This window comes from Gigantopelta aegis, chromosome 3 (genome assembly GCF_016097555.1).
Source record: "Gigantopelta aegis isolate Gae_Host chromosome 3, Gae_host_genome, whole genome shotgun sequence".
NCBI classification, from domain to species: domain Eukaryota; kingdom Metazoa; phylum Mollusca; class Gastropoda; order Neomphalida; family Peltospiridae; genus Gigantopelta; species Gigantopelta aegis.
Genome location: NC_054701.1, coordinates 71,120,967 through 71,142,693, shown reverse-complemented (window position 1 = coordinate 71,142,693; position 21,727 = coordinate 71,120,967). Strand labels below are relative to the sequence as shown.

At 38.3% G+C, this 21,727-nt stretch overlaps 1 protein-coding gene across 1 annotated transcript; it reads right to left on the bottom strand.

Annotated features, from left to right (window-relative positions):
• Nucleotides 1-4,152: 4,152 nt before the first annotated feature.
• Nucleotides 4,153-16,902, bottom strand: LOC121392250. Its single transcript, XM_041523561.1, has 4 exons — nucleotides 16,770-16,902; nucleotides 10,942-11,097; nucleotides 7,874-8,032; nucleotides 4,153-4,780 (listed from the first exon to the last, which is right to left on the bottom strand). Exons 1-4 carry the CDS (start codon nucleotides 16,870-16,872, stop codon nucleotides 4,269-4,271), a joined length of 930 nt encoding a protein of 309 aa, XP_041379495.1. The 5' UTR covers nucleotides 16,873-16,902; the 3' UTR covers nucleotides 4,153-4,268.
• Nucleotides 16,903-21,727: the final 4,825 nt, after the last annotated feature.

The following is a 21,727-nucleotide window of genomic DNA, read 5'->3' as shown; positions in this document are numbered from 1 at the left end:
CGACACACTCAACATTATTTACGGTTATATGGTGTCAGACTTATGGTTAAAGACCACACAGATATTGAGAGAGGAAACCCCGCTGTCACCACTTCATGGACTACTCTTTTTTCGATTAACAGCAAGGGATCTTTTATATGCACCATCCCATAGATGGGTAGTACATACCACGGCCTTTGTTACACCAGTTGCGGAGCACTGGCTGGAACGAGAAATAGCCTAATGGGCCCACCGACGGGAATCTATCCTAGATCTATCGCACATCAGTCGAGCGCTGTACCACTGAGCTACGTCCCTATATATTATTGTTGGATACTGAAACTTGCTTTCCACCCTCCACCCTTTCAACATTCATTGATCCACCACTGCAGAAAAAAAACTGATTGAAGGAATGACGCTTATATATATATTTTTTAAAATTATGGTGGCACAGTTCTAATTGATATCGACATAACATAGAAACGTTTTTATAATAAAATTATATATTTCTAGGCGTTTGTCAAAATAACGATATAATTAAGCCAATATAATGTGAAAATGTTATCAGCATTTGTAAAAACTTAACCTAATATAACCTTAAACCCAAATTATTTCGCTATGTCGATGACAGTTCTATGCCAACATATTATGTTTCTTACAAAAAAGATTAAAGGGAAATTCCTGAGTTTGCTGCAATTTTTAAGACGTTATCGACTAACAGAGACCTTTTAACAATTGTAATTACATTTCTGTATTTCTGATCGTTCTAATATTTGTACTAAGTTGAATTTCATTTTATTTCCTAAAACATGATTTTTTCGTACATACGAAATTATTTGAAGACAAAATCCAGTTTGGGCTTCTTACAAATATTAAGACGACCTGAAACACATCGAATATACAGGCACTGATATTCTAAACAAGAAACAATATTTAATATTGTATTAGTCGGAAACATCTTACAATGCAGCAAACTCAGGAATGTCCCTTTAACTAAAATTCAGATGTATGGCAGGGCTGGCCAAAAGTAATCATCCGCTCGCCCAAGAAGAGTAAAAATGTGTTCGAATGAGCAAAATGTACAATTCAGTCGTTCGTCGGACAACCGAAATTTCCGAACACAAACTGCCTCTTTATCCCTTTTGTACACTTACAATGTGTCTGCACCAAGCGTCGTCTGTCATTTTATTATTTTAAAGCTTGGCCAAGACCGCGAAGCCGTTCACAGACTTAGATTGGTTGTGCAAGTAAGAAAACTACAACTGACCCCAACCCCTCCCTCCCTCTCCCACCCATCCCCTATACACGTACAATGTGTGTGTGTGTGTGTGTGTGTGTGTGTGTGTTTGTGGTCCCTGATTAATATATCGAGTACAGTATTTGACCGGAAGTAGGACCACGTCTCTGAATAAGCGCCCTCCTTTTTGAAGACATTTAACAAATTAAGCCTTTATGGCCTTTATGCTATTTCATGTCGGTGTCCGTGAAGTAAATTGCCGAAAACGCTAAAGGGTAAAGAAAAGGATGTTAAAGGCATATTGTCACAGACCACTGACCTATTAAAGTATTACGTGAACCATATGTATTTGATTTGTCCCTAAATGTACTTTATTCAACAATCTACGTAACCATCATACTGCACTTATTAATGATATTTTGAAAAAATAATTGAATTATGGCAATGGTCCATAATTTATAAATTGGTACTGCCAAGATGATTGACATGGATTTCACTCCATCATGGTTTAGTAAAGGTGATTCGATAGCCAGATTTGGTTTCCAAACATCGATGCAATTTTCATTTATTATCCACTTTTGGAGAAATAATTTCCTTAAATCCGTGACAGTATGCCTTTTAGAACGTTACGATCCTGCTCGTTACTAAAATGAATAAGTAGACTCTTTGTAAAGTTAGTTTTCCCTTTGTCTATGTGAGCTCGCGCAACACACGTGTGACGTAAAACGAGGTCATGTAATTGCCACCGCACGGTCGGTTTTTCACTGAAGAAGCGTTTCGTATTACGATATTAGGTTGTTCATCTACAAATTTTGTTTCCCAGTTAAGTTGATGTATTAAATATACATGCAATTAAAATTTTATTGACTAAATGTTAAAGAACGGTGAGTAAGCGCTCGTGCAGGAAATTTTTTAACGGGATCAAAGCAGTCTCCGATGAGTCTGTGTGTCGGACTCACATCGAGAGCGCCAAACGCCGGAATTTCTAAGGAAAAACGAGGATATACACCCCCCCCCTCCACCCCACCCCTCCACCCCACCCCCTGCAAATTAAATGTCCATAAAGGCAATGTCATGCATTATACAAGTAAAATTCATCCTGAAAAATAGAGGGGTATACTTTTTTAATATTTAAAAACAAATCTCGTTAGTACACTATTCCGTCATGACGCCCCCCCCCACACACAAAACTCAACCCCCCCCCCCACCAAAATTAATGTTATTCACAATGAAACCATTAACTCAAAGTAGCATATCTTCGATGATTATTCTAAAGTAAAGTGTTAAAGTTTAAAAAAAAAAATCATAAACTCATTTCCACTTTTCCTTTTTTTTCTTTCTTTTTTTTACATTTACAAATTAAAGGAAGTAAACATATTTAGTAATACAAGGCTTACAAGTGCATTGAATGATGTGAAATTGTTGGACACGTACAGTTTAATTTTGATTTAAACTGCTTACATTTTGGGACAAGTTAACTTGTTTGTGGGAAAGTGAAATGTGATAGTTACTTGCCCGGCGGGCAATTGAAAAATGTAGGATATGGCCAGCCCTGTATGAGAAGTTTCAAAAGTCTGGGCTTGAAGTTAAAATAGAGTACATTTATTTTTAAACGAACAGATAGCTGAAATAATTTTATAAATATGTACCCTCGTGGCTTGGTATAAAAGTAAAACAATGGCGGGACATGTGCCAAGAAAATAAATAAAACAAATTATTTATCTATTTTCCAACGAGTCCATAGTTTGGTACACGTTTTCAAGAACAGCATCAGATATATAGTTAAGGACCACACAGATATTGAGAGAGGAAACCCGCTGTCGCCACTTCATGGGCTACTCTTTTTTTCGATTAGCAGCAAGGGATCTTTTATATGCACCATCCCAGACAGGGTAGTACATACCACGGCCTTTCATATACCAGTTGTGGTGCACTGGCTGGAACGAGAAATAGCCCAATGGGCTCGCCGATCACAGAAAACAGTAACATGCATGGCTAAAACTTCTACACGAAGCGTTTCAATCAACATTATTATACACCATGGATATAAATATTACCATCCTTCACCCTTAAAGTAAATCAGAAAAAAAGGGTTAACTGAACGTTTCGGAATATAATTGTGATCCCATTTTTAGCACAACCCCGCACGTGTTTCAAGTACTGTGGTGGCTGGTACAGTGGCACTAGTCCAAATTAAATTAGAGAAATTTACTGGCCAGATGAAAGAACATTTTATGACAACAAACATTGTCAAATTTATCACCAATTGTAGGACTGGTATCATTAAATGAAAAGTTGCGTGCATCTGGAATGTTGACTCGTTGACATACTATTTAGTGTACTCAGTCAGGCGCGTATGCAAGCAAATTTTCTTCGCTTTTTTTTTCAATACATTTTCCCGGGGGAGCATGTATCGAATCCCTTTATAAAATTCACCCGTCGCAGTCTAGACCCCTCCCTGCAATAATTATTGCAAAACAGGCCTGGTACTGCTACCTATAGGTTAGCTTAGGTCGACCTTGCAGCTACGTATATACGGCGCCGACTGACTTTTCTACATTAGACGCAATTGTGCCACGATCGTTTTGAAAAGATTCGTTGCTGATCCAGTGTTGCTTTACTGCTTTTGCAATGCTATTTATATTTCTTTGATTTGTGACCTTCGCGTAAATTTGGGTTTGATTCTGATTGTCGCGATCTGGCTCCGTGCTTATAAACCTTAAAGTCTAGACTTTAATAAAGTCCAGACTTCAACGTCATGGCAACGCCATTCAAATAGTATTACTTTAAAGTCTGGCCTTTATTAAAGTCTAGACTTTAAGTTTTATAAGCACGGGCCCTGAACTGTATAATCGCACGATAGACCCGAGCTAGTATGACGTAAACCTTGAATTCGCTGATGTGTAAGATCAAAAACACATGTTTAACAACGTAAATGTGAAGACAAAGGTTTTTTACTCTGTACTTATAATTACAAGCTGCAAGAAAAACTGTATCATGATATAATGTCTCCGCGCACCTTGTGAAATGCGTAATGTCGTAAATATCCTAATTAATATGCATGCACGATGTGGCCGGAAAACGTCGTGTACGTATCGGACAGCACGACGCTGCTCATGCCGTTGTCGACATGGCGGACCCAAATGTCATCTCCAACAACCAGGTCAAGCAGGAACTGAATGGACGCTGTGCCTGCTTCTGATCCGTGTGGGCTCATAGCGAAATGCTTGGATTCTGGCGTCAACATGGTCGTACTGGCTGCCATAGTGGGAATTTGGCGTTTGTCTGCGCTTCGGAGTACTACTGGCATCCGTACTCTCGACTGGGACGCGGCGAGGTGTGCCACTTGGGCCCCGTTATTGACGATTTCCAGCTGAGTTCTACCGAAACACGCGACCGAAAGGAACAACTGATATGTGCCGTTCACGGGACAACGGAACACGCCGATTCTGCTGTCGTATCCATTGCCCTTGTTCATCAGTACTTTGTCGAACAAAACAATCTGATTCGGTCCAAGCCCCATAAGGGAATTGCTGAGTCGAGCTTCAAATGCGACAAATGGATCTGAGAAAAAGAAAGAACGTGCATAGAGAATAACGGGTTACACGCCTTAAGTTATGACTTTATCCTGCGATAGCTTGAATGGCTCTGTCTGTGAAACCAAATATTACATTATTAAATATGTATCTAATAAATTTACTCTTTTGCGACATCGTATAGGTTGTTAACATAATAGTCACAGAGGTGAACAATCATAAGTAGAGTAAATGTAGTCTTGTGACCCCCACCCCCCCCCCCCCAAAAAAAACACCCCCAAAAAACCCCCACAAACCCCAACTAAAAACAACTTTATTGGTAACTATTCGAAAATTAAGAAATTACTGAGTCATGTTATCTTGCTACTATATATATATATATAGTGATTGCAGGGTAACCGTGCATAATTATAGAAGCGATGACTTTAAGGTTATTGACGCCAATGACAAAAGAGTAATTGAAAATTGAGTATAAAATGTAAGGTGTAGGAGGGACATTTATATAGATCTGATGAGAATTTCATGGGACCTCAAATTAATAGCGAGCATGAATACTGACGTTGAGATTTCCGTTAGAAATAAACACGGTATGTTATTTTATTATTCATTATGACAATGGATATATTTATTATAGTGTCATTTTTAATATAAAAATCTGTGTTTCACAAATGCAGAAAAAAGTATAATTTCGACCAAGATCTTCCAAATCTATCAATAACCAAGAGTTTGTTGACATTTGCGGCACTGGAGATTTCAATTGATTGAGAGGTACTTTGACTACACAACGTTTTGTTTTCTGAAACGGCATTGTAATTAAAGCCGCACACCCTAGTTCCATTCAGCGAAAATAAATTATAATTTGGTTAATCTACAAACCTGTAACACACTTAGATCACGTTTTTATCAAATGGAGCGAAAAAGCAGGTTTTATATCGATAAATACCATGGGAATCCCCATGTCCCAATTGCTTGAAATAATTTTGAAAGTTAGTATTCTGATGTCACCGGTAGATGTCGCTCGAAGCACAACAATGCCTACGTCACGACAAATTTCACAGACTTGGGGTGCGTTCTTTTCACCTCTCCTGGACATGTTCCAACTGTTCTGTCCTGGTTGTATCCCCTCTCCAGATATCGTAGGACTTAGCAAAATTATTGGTTTTAAGGGTTTGTAACGTTTTGTATTGAGATACTTACTTGTCTGAACTTTATTGTTACTGAAAATGTTCACGAACTGTGAAGAAAAATCTCACAAATGAACAACAACAAATGATGTTGATCGCGCGAACCGTGCACGAGAAAACAAACTGAACCAAAATGATAACGGTCACGTGGTATACCAACGTCTGTGACATTGAAATGGAAATATCCCGTCTAAAAATAGATTAGACCTTGTCTGCTCAACGTTTTTTTCTCAAACGTGCCACCGTTTTTCAGAAATACGAAAAATGCATTTTGTGGTATTACAAACACCAGGATTACCAGGATTACCAAAAAACACTTCAGGTGAATGGAAATGTATCTTCTAAATAATAAACGGTAAGTAAAGTGCAATTTTATTTGTGAAAAAAATGGGTTTAATAGCGAAAAACAACGCCGTAATGGTTAATAACTAGCCGTAACTAGGGTGTGTCCCTTTAACCGAGGTACAGTAGCTTTGTAGAACTAGACTCCTGTCTAAAGAGGTTGTGCTGAAGCTTGGGAATCGTATTTGTAAGATATATCATCATACTTAAAGCCGCACACCCTAGTTCCATCCAGCGAAAATAAATTATAATTTGGTTAATCTACAAACCTGTAACACACTTAGATCACGTTTTTATCAAATGGAGTGAAAAAGCAGGTTTTATATCGATAAATACCATGGGAATCCCCATGTCCCAATTGCTTGAAATAATTTTGAAAGTTTGTATTCTGATGTCACCGGTAGATGTCGCTCGAAGCACAACAATGCCTACGTCACGACAAATTTCACAGACTTGGGGTGCGTTCGTTTCACCTCTCCTGGACATGTTCCAACTGTTCTGTCCTGGTTGTATCCCCTCTCCAGATATCGTAAGACTTAGCAAAATTATTGGTTTTAAGGGTTTGTAACGTTTTGTATTGAGACACTTACTTGTCTGAACTTTATTGTTACTGAAAATGTTCACGAACTGTGAAGAAAAATCTCACAAATGAACAACAACAAATCGGATGTTGATTGCGCGAACCGTGCACGAGAAAACAAACCGAACCAAAATGTTAACGGTCACGTGATATACCAACGTCTGTGACATTAAAAATAGATTGGACCTCGCTTGCTTAACGTTTTTTTCTCGACAGAACGTCTTATGAAAAAATGAAAAAAATGCATTTCGTGGTTTTACAAACATCAGGATTACCAAAAAGCACTTCAGGTGAATGGAAATGTGTATTCTAAATAATAAAATGTAAGTAAAGTGCAATTTTATTTGTGGAAAATGGGGTTTAATAGCGAAAAACAACGCCGTAATGGTTAACAAATAGCCGTAACTAGGGTGTGTCCCTTTAATACCTCCCCTTGATCTGATTGTTAATATTATGGTTTACACACACACATACATACACACACACACACACACACATACAGACATATATATATATATATATATATATATATATATATATATATATATATATATATATATATATATAATTATTTATCAGACAGTAATGTATGATAGCTCTGGTTTAAAGTTTAAGATACCATAAAACATTACTGTTCGCCTAGATAACTAATATAGGGCCTATTACATATATGTGCTTGAACTCCTCTCAGTTCTCAAAATGCATACATTTTGTTTTGCATAACATGATTGTATTTGAAAGTACATTGTATTACGAAACCTGAGCAACTGCAAGGATGCAACAATGTTTTGGATTTCCCAACATGCAACACGTGAATGTAATAGCAAACATATTCTTTACTAGAGGTACAGTGAAGTGGCTTATGTTACTGTGAGTGTATACAATGTATATATTGACAACTGCATAATATACAGACATATATATTTATACACACACACACACACACACACACACACGCGCGCGCGCGCGCGCGCGCGCACACACACGTATTCGTATGGATGCCACTGCTTCTTACTTGTGCCCTGAAGGTTTCTGGAAGAGTGCATGTCCTTGAACTTCGCTTGCAAGTCCCTCAACTCCGTCTGCATGTTGACAATTTCAGCTCGCAAATTGGCTATCTCTACTTCCGTTTGTGACGGCGTTGGTTTGGTAGTTTGAAATGTCGTTAAGGGCACTGAAAATAAATAATTGCAGATCAAACATAGTGCATGTTACATTAAAATATACAGTGAAACCCCGCTATTGCGACCATCGGAGAGACTTATTAAAAATGGTCTTAATAGTGGGGTGGTCCTAATACCGAATTACCAACATTCAAAATCCTTTTTGGTTGCCGTCAGTAATGTGTAAACTAATACAATTAATAGGCGATTACGGTGTATTAACATTTACATTGAAATGCAAGAATAATTAAATGTGAAACCTGCTTCAGTTATTTTAAGAACTTGAACCCTTTATTTTTGTTAAATATTACACAATAGATATTAACGACTGTCCAGACAAATGACACCCTCCAGACGTTTTAGGACGTCCACTGCCCCAAAAGTATAATAAACAAGTGAATTCTGTCTCACTTAACTGATTGCAGATAATCGTAGCATTTGTTGTCAGTTTCTGTGAAAAATAAATTACTAGGATGACATGGCATTTGCTTTCATAAAAACTCTGTGTAACTGTTACTTTTCAACATCATTGTGTGTATACAATTAAATGACTGAGCACCGTACCTTCCAGAAATTAACTATGACTTCCTAGTTCGAAAGTAATACCTTTGTCTTTCGAACTACATAAATATAAGATTATTTAATTGCTATTTTGAGCAACACGTATATCTGCAATTAACCATAGCGTGCACAACTAAGCAAGATTTTACCGCGTTATTTATTGGTTGTCGCTTATGTCACATGACAAGTAAATGCTATGGTCGCATTTGTAGGGTCAAAATGCACTGAAAATGACCATTGGGTCTGTCTTTACAGGTTAATCCGTAATATCGGAGTGGTCTTAATACCGGGGTAGTATAAAATAGTAAGGAAAGATTCTGGTCTTTAAAATATTGGTCTTTATAGCAGGGTGGTCTTAGAATCGGGGTGGTCGTTAGGTGGAGTTTTACTGTATTTGTGTGTGGTTGCAAACGGTAACTAATTTTATTCTGTATCTGGTGATTAAAGGAAATATTGTCCCTCTTCACAAATCATAATGGGTAAACTTATACTTATGAACAAAACAAATAAAGATAAAAAAAGTGTATTTTAATATTTAAAAAATAACATTATTGTAGAAGTATAAAGAACATTTCTGAAAGTGATCCCCTGGGTTGGGATTATATATTCTGCTTTTTTATTTTTATCTGCTTCAAGTGAAACAGATCAAAGGTTCCACCTGGATTAATACATAATTCCGTTGTCCTAAAGGCAATGCAAATATAATTCAGTATCCATAACAGAATTGTTATAAAGAACACACCCATTTCCATAGGCGGGACAAGGATTTTTTGAAGGGGGGTGGGGGGGGGGGGGTAAGTAACACAATTCTAAAAAGGGCAAACTGTTTGAGTGTGCCGAAGCTTAAGGCAAATGAGCCGATCTTCCAAATGGAGTGAGGTCTAAAGGGAGGTATGCTCCCCGAAATTTTTGAAAAAACGAAAACAATCAAGGCAATTTAGTGTTGTATATTGCGGTTGATGAATCTTTTTTAAAATATGGACAAATAGCATTTTAAAATTAAAAACGCCCTGTTTGCCTGTTTGTTTATGTGGAAAAACCCTTGTATGAATGTGCCGCTTATTTTATTTTTACTACCACCTCCACTTTCAAGTAGGCTGGATACGGTCTCGAGTGTCACAAATACTGAAGATAATCACAAATAGTCTACTATTAAAGGCATATTGTCACAGACCACAGACCTATTTAATGGTCTAACAAAGTATTACCTGAAAAAAAAAATTGTCCCTAAATGTACTTTATTCAAGCATCTTCATAACCACCATACTCCATTTATTAATGACATTTTGTAAAAATAATTGAATTATGGCAATGGTCCATAATTCAAAAACTAAAATTGCTGAGACGGATGACATGGATTTCACTCCATCATGGTTCCGTTAAGGTGATGCGATAGCTAGATTTGGTTTCCAACAATTAATGTAATTTTTATTTATTATTAATTTTTAGAGAAATAAGTTCCTTAAATCCGTGACAGTATGCCTTTAAAGTTAAAGTTTAAAGTTTTGTTTTGTTTGACGACACCACTAGAGCACACTGATTTATTAATAATCGGCAATTTTGAATGTCAAACATTTGGTAAGTCTGACATACAGTGACTCTTAGAAATGAAACCCGCTACATTTTTTTCATTAGTAACAATGGATCTTTTATATGCACCATCCTACAGACAAGATAGCACATACCACGGCCTTTGTTATACCAGTCATGGTGCACTGGCTGGAACGAGAAATAGCCTAATGGGCCCACCGACGGCGAAGTATACTGTTAATGCTCATATAGACTGGATGCGGCGCGTGCGTGCGGTCGGAATAAACATATCGAAATACATTAGTTTCAATGAGAGCATCTAGACTGGTTGCGTGTGATGCGTGCGTCTGAAAAACGCATGCGGCCAGCCGCAATGAAATAATTGTATATATGGTCTATGTGCCACATAACACAAGCGGCAGACGCAACAATCGGACCGCACGCACGCGCCGCATCCAGTCTACGTGAGCCTTTGCACACCTGTTTGCTGGGGGGGGGGGGGGGGGGTGTAGCCCAGTGGTAAAGCGCTCGCTTGATGCGCGGTCGGTTTGGGATCGTTCCCTGTCAGTAAGTCCATTAGACTATTTCTCGTCCCAGCCAGTGCACCACGCCTGGTATATCAAAGGCCGTGGTATGTGCTATTATCCTGTCTATGGGATGGTGCATATAAAAGATCACTTGCTGCTAATCGAAAAGAGTAGCCCATGAAGTGGCGACAGCGGGTTTCCTCCCTCAATATCTGTGTGGTCCTTAACCATATGTCCGACACCATATAACCGTAAATAAAATGTGTTGAGTGCGTCGTTAAATAAAACATTTCCTGCCTTACCTGTTTGCTGAGTTGTGCTAACCATCTGGAGATTCTTGTATTTCTCTTGCAGGACGTTTAACGCCGACTGCAAATTGTCAATTTCACCACGCAGGTCCTTAACTGCCGCTTGTGTCGGGGTTGGTGCGGTACTTTGACTGATCATCGAAAATGTTCCTGTCAAAATGCAACAATTACTGCAGTTTTAAATCTGTAAAATGTATGGCATTACAACTGTTACAATTATAACTAGGCCTACATAATAATACAAATACATACAGCCGGATCTCTTCTCTCACTCTATGGACTAAAATTTGACACACAATAGCCGATGTATTTTTCATTCATTCATTCATTCATTCATTCATTCATCATGTCATCATGTATTCATTCATTCATTCATTATATGGACTAAAATAATGTACCAGCAGGGCCGTAGCTAGGATTTTTTGTTCGTGTGTGTGTGTGTGTGTGGGTAGATAATAGTCTAAAACTCCTTAAACGGCTAAGAAGAGAATTTTCTTTAAGTTTCTATAATTTTTTCCGGATTGTTTTCGGGGGGGGGGGGGGTCTGCAACTGCCCCCTTGCGAGCCCCCCCCCCCCCCCCCCCCAACTACGGTCCTGACCAGCGGCGGATCTCATGTTGATATTAAACTCCTACTGTCTGTCTGGGGTGTCATTACACAGTTATACGTAACGGTGATCTACACTGATTGTTTGCTTATCTCTGTTACAGAAGAAGACGAAGAAGAAGAAGTTTGTTTTGTGTAACAACACCGCTAGAGCAGATTGATTTAATAATCATCGCCTATTGGATGTCAAACATTTGGTAATTTTGACATATAATCTTAGAGAGCAAACCCGCTACATTTTTCCATTAGTAGCAATGGATCTTTTATATGCACCACCCCACAGGCAGGATAGCACATACCACGGCCTTTTATACACCAGTCGCTGCTAGAGAATTGCAACCTTTCCAAAAACAGATCGATTTCTAGATGGCTACATTGTTTAAATTGAATTAAACTTCTATATATTTTAGTTATAATTACATTCTATATATAAATTAACTGTCAAATTTACACGAAGTAGATTAACGCATCTCCACCCCTATTCTGGTTTCCTTCATTACTAACTATCCAAATGACTTTCAATTTAATGTAATTAATTCTTAAACCAGAAATATATAATTAATAGCCAAGTATTGGCAATACTATAGGACTGTTCAGAGACCGTCTAGAATAAAATACATACATGTATAATAATAATATATGTATATTGTATATTATACTATATTATAGTATCATCTACGTAATATGATACACACACTCTTCACTGTTAATGGTAATGTCTTTAATATTTTTCTTGTTTCTAACCAAACTAGCAAGGATTTCGACACACACAAAAAAAATATATATGGAGAAAGTGGATCTCCTTGGGTGAGCTCCGTGGTCTAGTGGATAAGCTGCTGGACAATCAAGGTGACGACAGTTATAAGTGGTTCGAATTCCGTCAAAGCTGGCTCACACATTCATTCATCTTTCTCATCTATCACCCTCTGCCTATCATTCTTATTATCTTAATATAAAAAACTTTCCAATTTCTCCCACGATTTCAATCTGTTTCGACCCTTTCTGTCAGTTTCCTCCGACTCTGTCTTCTGAGTTGTCCACACCATCGCCTACCTGTCTCAACTCCCTCCACGGGTGCAGTCTCTGTGTATTCCCCTGCACCCACCTGGCATCATCGTCCTCTGCCGCTAATAAAGCTGGTCTGACCCACGGCACTAACTAACGACCGCCGGTAGTCAGACTAAGTCCACAGCTAAAAGCTGATGGGGAATGACAGGTGTGTGGCACAGATAGCCACAAGAGACAAGCACTTGTCGCGGTTGGAGAGACTGGGCTGTGAAGGTGAACAGCGAAAGAAGTTGAAAGATAGGAGGAGTTGCCAGATCGAGAAGAAATGAGATGGAATTCAAAGGAGAGAAAGGAAAGGGGGCAGTGGGATAAAAAAAAAAGACACACACAAAAAAAAGTGGATCTCCTTGCAAGCATCCTCTTAAATGTTTCTGATATACGGCTATTTTGTATTCGGCTAGAAATAGTGTTATTATAAAACGTTTATAACCAGCTTTTAATTAATAATCGAAGTTTAATATTTCTAATGTTTGTTTTAATTTTATAATGGACCAGGATACCGAATCGAATGCTTATTTCCTTCAAAATCTACTATGTTAAAAGACCAGGTATGTAATATGGTTTTGTATACTGGATAATGTCGGTATGTAAATCTGTTTCGGTTTACTATATAATGTCAAATACTAAACATAATATGCATATTATGTTTTCTCTGATATATAATATATCGACCCTTATTGTACTTTATATATTTTTAGCCAAGGATTCTTGAGGAAAGCACTGTTTACGCCGAGTGGAGACACATTACAATTTTTATATTAAGTTCTTTTTATGCAAAGATTATATGTGGCATCGACTATTTAATTTGTAGTTACTTTACTTATGATACATGTATGTTAAAATAGCAAAAATAGCACTTGCAACTTTGACAATAAACTGTTAAAGCGGCTATATCCGGAATATTTTTTATTATTTAAGCATATAGAAGAGAAAATCCAGTTACGTTTGGTGCATATATGACGCAGCACTCCGCATTGGTTTCACTACGCTGGCTTATCCAGGTCAAAAACAAAGCCAGTATTTTAAAAGTAGGACACTTTTGACGAGCTCGTACCCATCTCGGTTCTTATTGGCTTATCACAAGTATAGAATTCCCCAACAAGAGATCAAGTGAGATTTCGCAATTTTTGAACAAATTTAACTATCTTGATTGAGGGGTCGTCTCATATCTCCAAAACATATTTATATCCATAGAGATATGGTATAACGCCTTTCCAGGGGTCGGTGGGTGGGGGATTTGCCGTGAAATTTTGACAGTGGCCAGCTGTTGGCATACGCGTTACATATAAGGGGGTGTTACTAATTACGTAACGCTCTAGGGGTAGAGGAAGAGAGTACTGTTTTCGATTTACGTAACGTGTTATTTTTATTAATTACTTAGACCTAAAAAGGTGTTTTTTGGAAATGCGCGGTCAGTCTAGGATCGATCCCCATCGGCGGGTATATAAAAGACCATGGTATGTGATATCCTGTCTGTGGGATGGTACATATAAACGATCCCTTGCTAAAAACAAAATGTAGCGGGTTTCCAAGGCGCGTGTGTAGGGATTTCAGCGGGGTTGGGGTTATAGTCTGTGTTGAGCGAAATTTATATGGGGCCATTCTCCCCCAGAAAATACATTACACATTTTTTTTAAGCTTGGGCAAATAAGGGTTTCGACCTCCAATACCCTCTGTCACGGGGATTCTATAATACCCGTAACCGAATAAAACACGATTGTCCAAATATCTCTCCTAACTGTATATCTATTAGATCTCTCTGTAACGGGCGGTATATACCCGCGTTGGCTCGTCTCTAGGTATGATCAGAGATACGATCTTATATAAAGTATATATAATATAGCACGTTTAGTTCACTAGAAAACACAACAAAACACAATACACTTTGGAATCTGTATTAACCTACGCTGACAAATGTACAGCCGCAGTAGTTAATTAATAACAACAATAATAACAACCCAGAACTGATCACTTAATTAGTTAATCTCTAGGAGTTTAGTTTACACAATATGCTAATCACTTCACCGTGACACAACACCCACACGTGTGATAATTGAGAAACGCTTCTAGGAGGAGTTAATTAATAAGGGAATTACAACACTATTCCCAACTGGTTAATTTTTAATTAACCCTTAACTACTCATTCAGTAACCTTGTAACACAGAATTAATACTGGTACCTATCACAATAAAGACAATAACCTACAGTTTACCTAGGTCTTCTAGGATGACTGGCTAAGCTTTATATTACCAAATACTCGTATAATGTTAGAACAAAAAGTCTACGATTTACTTTGTCAGATGACCGAAGACACTGTCTAAAGAATATTGGTATAATACAGTATTAAAATATTTAAAGTCACATCAATCACATCAAGGTTATACAACAGAGCAGAAATAAAATATTTACCAAAGTCCAACGGACTACGTTCCCTGGGAGCCGTCCTTTTTGCTTCTCCCCATAACTCTAAAACACTCGCTATTTATTATAAATCGAAATATCGCCTGGGGGTAAATCGCGGCACCGAATCTTATCATCTGATATTCCACCTCTCCCAGAGTCCGTATATTTCTCTCTGATCGTCAGTCTGGCTGTCGCCAATCCGCGACCAATCTCCTGGCCATAAACAGCACTACCGGAGATATTACGTAACTACTAGCCACATGGCCTCTATACCTGCTCTGGGTGTGTAATAGGCGTACCGATCTAGGACCGTCGCGCAGAAGTATTACGTAACAAGTTGCCCATCTGGGCTTAAGTGCAATGAAACTGCACACGGCCTTCTAAAACAATTAATATCGCCACAGGCGAAAACAAATTAAGAGCATGTACCGTCACACCCTCGCCCTGCATATGCACCCGATTCCTCTCTAAGATTATATGTCAAAATTACCAAATGTTAGACATCCAACAGCAGATGGAAGGAAAGATAGGATATGTTTTATTTAACGACGTACTCAACACATTTTATTTACGGTTGTATGGCGTCGAATGATTATTAAATCAATATGCTCTAACTTTGATGTCGTTAAACAACCCCCCACTAACTTTACCCATTCCAAACGAAAGAATATTTATTTGAATTTGTCGATTTTAATACGTAAAATTAAGAAGTGAAAACGTCTACTTTAGTATATTTTATTGTAAAAATATATACATGATCAATGTGTTATACAAACTGAACTTTGAAAGTTCTACTAACACTTTATAAAATATTAATTTTGAAATAGGAAGGTACGATTGCCGATAATACGTTGTCAAGATCAAACCGGTTTTAACGAAAGACTCTAGTACCGTATCCTCAACCGAACATTCTTCGTACAGCGCAAGATTTCTCTTTTAATTTTTTGAGACGAACCCTACAATTTGAAATCGGCAAACGCACGTGTTAACTGAAACTGATAAAGGGCTGTCGTTTGTGCTTTACCGAGCTATGGCGGCACAGGCGACGAATCGAGCGTATACTTTTGACGATCTCCGTTCATAGCGAACACACACGAGTTTTTTTAAAAGTGCATTTGAGCTTGTATTTCATATTTGTACATGATGTTATAATATGGTAACCAGAGAATGTAACTTTAATAATATGTCATCCTAATGTCATCCCATGTTGGGAAACTGACATTGCCGCGTTGGATCTGCGCCTGGCATGACAATAGTGATGATGATGATGACGAGTATGATGATGATGGTGGTGGTGATGATGATGATGATGATGATGATGATTACTACTGGTGTTTTTTCTTTTCTTTCTCTCTACTTTTTATTTTTTTGTTTTTAAATGGATAATTGGTATTTAAAATGTTGCCTTCCATTTTAACAGCATGTGATAATTTTACCACCCTTCATCGATAAACCACAACAACAAACAAACTAAAACGTGGACAACTAGCTGATGATAAAATTTAAGACTGACATATCGTTCAACAGTTCTAATTCTTTTCATTCATCAATGGTAGAAACAATATCTTACTACATTCATCAATGGTAAAAACAATATCTTACTATATAGGCTATTGACCAATTCCACCACTAGCACGTTGCTGGTATCAAAAACTGAACTAACAAATATGATTGGATACGGTCAGTAATATGTGAATCTACCATAAATAACATATTCTAACAATTTACTAAAAACGAAATCTTACGTAGAATGCTCTTCTGCGTAAACATGTCTATTGGTTGAAGACACAGAAGTGCGACCAGAATCAAAAACACCGTTGAAGCTGCCATGTTTGAAAGAACGCACATATGATATAGTTCCCACGAGATATGGGAATTTATAAAGCAGTGAACTATTTACGTACGGTGTTTAAACTCTTCACATACCTGTCTTATCTATAGACATACGCAACAAACATTTCTTCACTCATGTTGAAAACACGTGTGTCGCAAAACTTTCATAACAACGTGTACCTATCAGCCTTATGTCCGATGGCTTAACCAAAACACCACTAAGGCCATTGGTGGCGATATAAAACAACTGAGGAGTGCAGTTCCAACCTGCCCCCACCCCCTCCCTTCCACCGCCTGTGAGTTAATTGCCGACACCATAATAGAATATGGAGGAAGGAAAGAAATGTTTTATTTAACGACGCACTCGACACATTTTATTTACGGTTATATGGCGTCAAACATATGGTTAAGGACCACACAGATATATAGAGAGGAAACCCGCTGTCGCCACTTCATGGGCTACTCTTTTCGATTAGCAGCAATGGATCTTTTATATGCACCATCCCACAGACATGATAGTACATACCACGGCCTTTATTACACCAGTTGTGGAGCACTGGCTGGAACGAGAAATAGCCCAATGGGGCTACCGACGGGGATCAATCCTAAAGCGACCGCGCATCAAGCGAGCACTTTACCACTGGGCTACGTCCCGCCCCCGTAGTATATGAAAGCAAACTTAGGCTCAGTGGGAAACACACTACATGACTCATAAGCTCAGTCACGAACTTGTTAAAGTCAAAACATCATTAAGCGCGAGTTTGAAACATGTTAAATGGTTTTATTGTTCAGATTCCATAAGTAGTATGAAAACGATCACGGTGGAATATCTATAAATTGATGTTAATTGTTATGGACGTGTCACACAAAATGTAATTTGACTTAAAATAACTCACAGGTATGTAGGTAGGCAACTATATAGTTTAACGTGCTCATATACCACTAGGGTTTCGAACACGCAATAATTCACAAGTCCCCAGTTGATGACATATTTTATAATCTACTCAAATGCCATATGGTATGGGCCTCGCTGTTTTAGTTTTCACTCTGCCAGAAACCTGGATAATGACTTAACACTTCTTTCTTTTTTACATTCCTTTCCTTTAGACACTAACACCAGCACTCCTTATCACTCGTTTGTTTTTCCTTTTGTCCCATGTTCTGTTTCATAGAAAACAAAGATAGACAGAAGAAAGAGGACATATAGAACAGTGAACATGGGAGAAAGAAAGAGTAAATAGAAGATTCAAGATTAAGAGAAAATAAAAGTCACAGAATAGAATGAAGGGAAAGAAAATAAAAAGGAAAAATAAAATGATGAAGAAATAGAAAACAAAAATAAAATAGAAGAGAAACAGAAGAAAGAGAACATAGGACAGTGAAATCGAAAAAAAGAATAAAAGAAAAGAAAGATAAAGAAAATAGACAGAGAGAAAAGGAAATAAGATAAATAAACTGAAAGGAAGACATAAAATACAACAGAGAAAAGAAAACCAAATGAGGAAAATACAAGAGAAAGACAGACAAAACAATAACTAGAAATATAAAGCGAAGACAGATGTAATATAAAAGACATTGAAAATGTTGTATTTAACGATGCACTCAACACATTTTATTTACGGTTATATGGCGTCGGACATATGGTTAAGGACCACACAGATATTGAGAGAGGAAACCCGCTGTCGCCACTTTATAGGCTACTCTTTTCGATTAGCAGCAAGGGATCTTTTATATGCACCATCCCACAGACAGAATAGTACATAATACGGCCTTCGTTATACCAGATGTGGAGCACTGGCTGGAACCAGAAATAGCCCACTGGGCCCACCGACGGAAATCGATCCTAGATCGATCGCGCATCAGGCAAGCGCTGTACCACTGAGCTACGTCCCGCCACAGAGATATATAAATACCCAAAAATATATTTTGGATTTATATATGTTACGTTTTACAATTTCCTGATTTGATATCTACATGTCTATATATATATATATATATATATATATATATATATATATATATATATATATATATATATATATATATATACTAAAAGGTATCTATCTATCTATCTATCTATGTATATATATATATATATATATATATATATATATATATATATATATATATATATATATATATATATATATATATATATATATATGTATCTATATATACGATACCTTTTAGTATATATATATATATACTAAAAGGCAAAAGTTATTGTGACATACAAAAGACAAAGATAATTGATGATAAGTTTATACTGCCGTCTATGAAACATTATAACATGGAAAGAGAAATGTCCGAAAGTATGAAAACGAGCAATAGTCCATGAAAAGGGCGCACCTGTCATATGCAAATGAGCCACATTACTAGAGGGGGTCCAGAGCGAAGTTCACACAGTCAGTAGCGAGTGTGACCACCTTGAGCATTGATACAGGCCTGGCACCGACGTCTCACTGAGGCCACTAAACGATGGAGAAAGGGATGGCACGGGCTGTGAGGGTTGCTGGCTGGAACCTGTTTCGCAGATGCATGGTTCGAATCCATGTGTCTTGGCGAGGGGTTGTCACGGGTGGTCGGCCTCTACGGGGACGGTCCCTGATCTGGTTGTTTTGTTGATATCGTTGCCATATATGCCACATGTTTCTGTGGACGTTGAATTAACGTGCGACGTCACGCTGCGAGGTCCCAGATTCAAGCATCCCTATGACTCGCCATCTGTCATTTTCACCGAGGCGTGACATGACAAAATTGCATCAAACAGTTTACTAATAGTGTTTTTCTGACTTCTGGACTTCTTAAGGCTGCACAGAGTGGCAGTGATTTACGACTGAATGTCTGGCCTTTTATGGTGAACACTGGACAGCATTTCTTCCGAATATTCCATGTTTCTTGCACAAAGCATGCAATCGGTGCAACAACTGCTGAGTTGCATTTCTTTGAGCTGTTTCATTTACATCCATAAATCCATTCACAAATTTATTACTCCAAACAATCCATGTCACAATAATTTTTGCCTTTGAGTATATATGTAAATATTTCTTTTTTTTCTTTTTTCCCCATGGACGATCAGAAACATATTGAATATATACTCTTCCAAAAAAAAGTAACTTGACATTGATGTTCAAAGTTTAATGAAAAAAACTGGTAGACATGATACAAGCAACCAAAGATCAAGACGCCATGGGAAGGGGATTACTCTGTACATGTCCGAAACAGTATCTCTGGGAATCCACCTGAAACATGTACACAGGCATATGTGTAACATAGGGGTGGGCAAAATGTCAATATCGGTTATGACCACCAGGAGCAATGCTGACAGCTTAACAACGGCGACGCATGGAAGCAGTCAAATGTTCTGCCACTCATGCTGCGATGTCATAAGAAGTTGGGGAAGTGTCTGGGATGGTGGATTCCTCCAACGTACACGCTGATCCAGTCCATCCCATAGATGTTTTATTGGGTTTAAATCCTGCGAACGGGCAGGCCAAGATAATGTCTGGACGTTGTTGCGCTGCAGAAACTCCTGACTAACACGTGCAGCATGTGGTCTGGCATTGTCATGCTGAAACATTCCACTGTTGATGTTCATGGCATTGTGCGGAATGACGTGATGCTGCAGGATCTCGTCTCGATATATGATGCCCGTCAGTGCACCTGTCACACGCACAAGAGCCGTCCTACCACCATGATGGATTCCTGCCCACACCATGACACTGCCACCACCAAAAACGGTCGACGTGTTGCACGCAGTTTAGAGCATAACGTTTCCCTCGACGTCTATAGACACGTGTGCGTCCATCAGCACGTGACAGGAGAAAATGAGCCTCATCTGAGAATAAAACAGTCCTCCACCTGGCACGTGTCCATCTCACCCTCTACTGGCACAACTGCAAAGGCTCCGCTAAGTGACGTGGTATCAAAACGTTAGGTCACATTGGTCTTTTAGGGAAAATACCTGCCTCCCTCAGCCGATTACGAACTGTCTGGTCAGAAACTCGGCGTAGTCCAGCGATTTGTGTCGCTGTGGTTGTTGCTGTTGTGGTTCGATTTCGAAGATGACACACCCGAATGTATGGATCTTGAGCGGTGGTGGTTACTCTGGGACGACCTGACTTTGGCCTGTCATTAACATTTTGAGTGGTGTTTACCATGCCCATAAAGCAGAGATGGTCTGTCTGGAGACGCCAAAGTGCCTTGCCACAGCTTATTGAGTTGCCCCAATGAAATTATTGCGTTGAACTGACGTCAGTCTTGGCATTATCGCGTTACATACAGTGTCGTTATGTGGTCTGTTTGAATCACTGTTGACGTGGCCTTTTATGATCCATTAACGGAGGGTTCGGCATGCAAAGTTACAGAACTTCATGATGTACGTGCTTCTCTGAGGATTGCGCTTTTGCATTTCAGTACAAATGTTGACTATGGCTACGTTTATGCGAATCGAACGTGTTTTGTAATGTTTTTGCATCACCATTCGCTCACTTACTTGATTGTTTTTACGATGTCTTTGAGTCTGTAAAAATAATCTGATAGCATTCTTTTTACCAATGTCTTTTTTTTTTTTTTTTGAAGAGTATAAGTTTCTAAACAAGAATCTGTATTTAATATGTAGTTTTAGTCATCACAAAATGTATTAGTTAGACACGTTCTGGTAGAGTAATTGTTCAGGGTTATAACATCCAAAGACCCCTGAAAGCCTGCAGAATGTTTTCTTGGTAGACACACAGAAGCCATTTCTCAATATGACGCGTCGCTATCTAAAATGATGTCTGATGCACTAGCCTATTTTTACCTTATGCGTTTTCATCGTTGTGGTGAAAATCTTGTACACTTCAACTACGTGAACTTGATGACTTAGGTT

Bases quoted from the DNA above. Each gene is read 5' to 3' on its own strand.
- LOC121392250 (XM_041523561.1), bottom strand. From the start codon at position 16,872: ATGTGCGTTCTTTCAAACATGGCAGCTTCAACGGTGTTTTTGATTCTG. The intron at 11,098-16,769 runs GTAAGATTTCGT...GCATTTTGACAG, and splicing joins TACGCAGAAGAGCATTCTAC to GAACATTTTCGATGATCAGT. The intron at 4,781-7,873 runs GTAAGAAGCAGT...TCTTTTTCTCAG, and splicing joins CAGAAACCTTCAGGGCACAA to ATCCATTTGTCGCATTTGAA.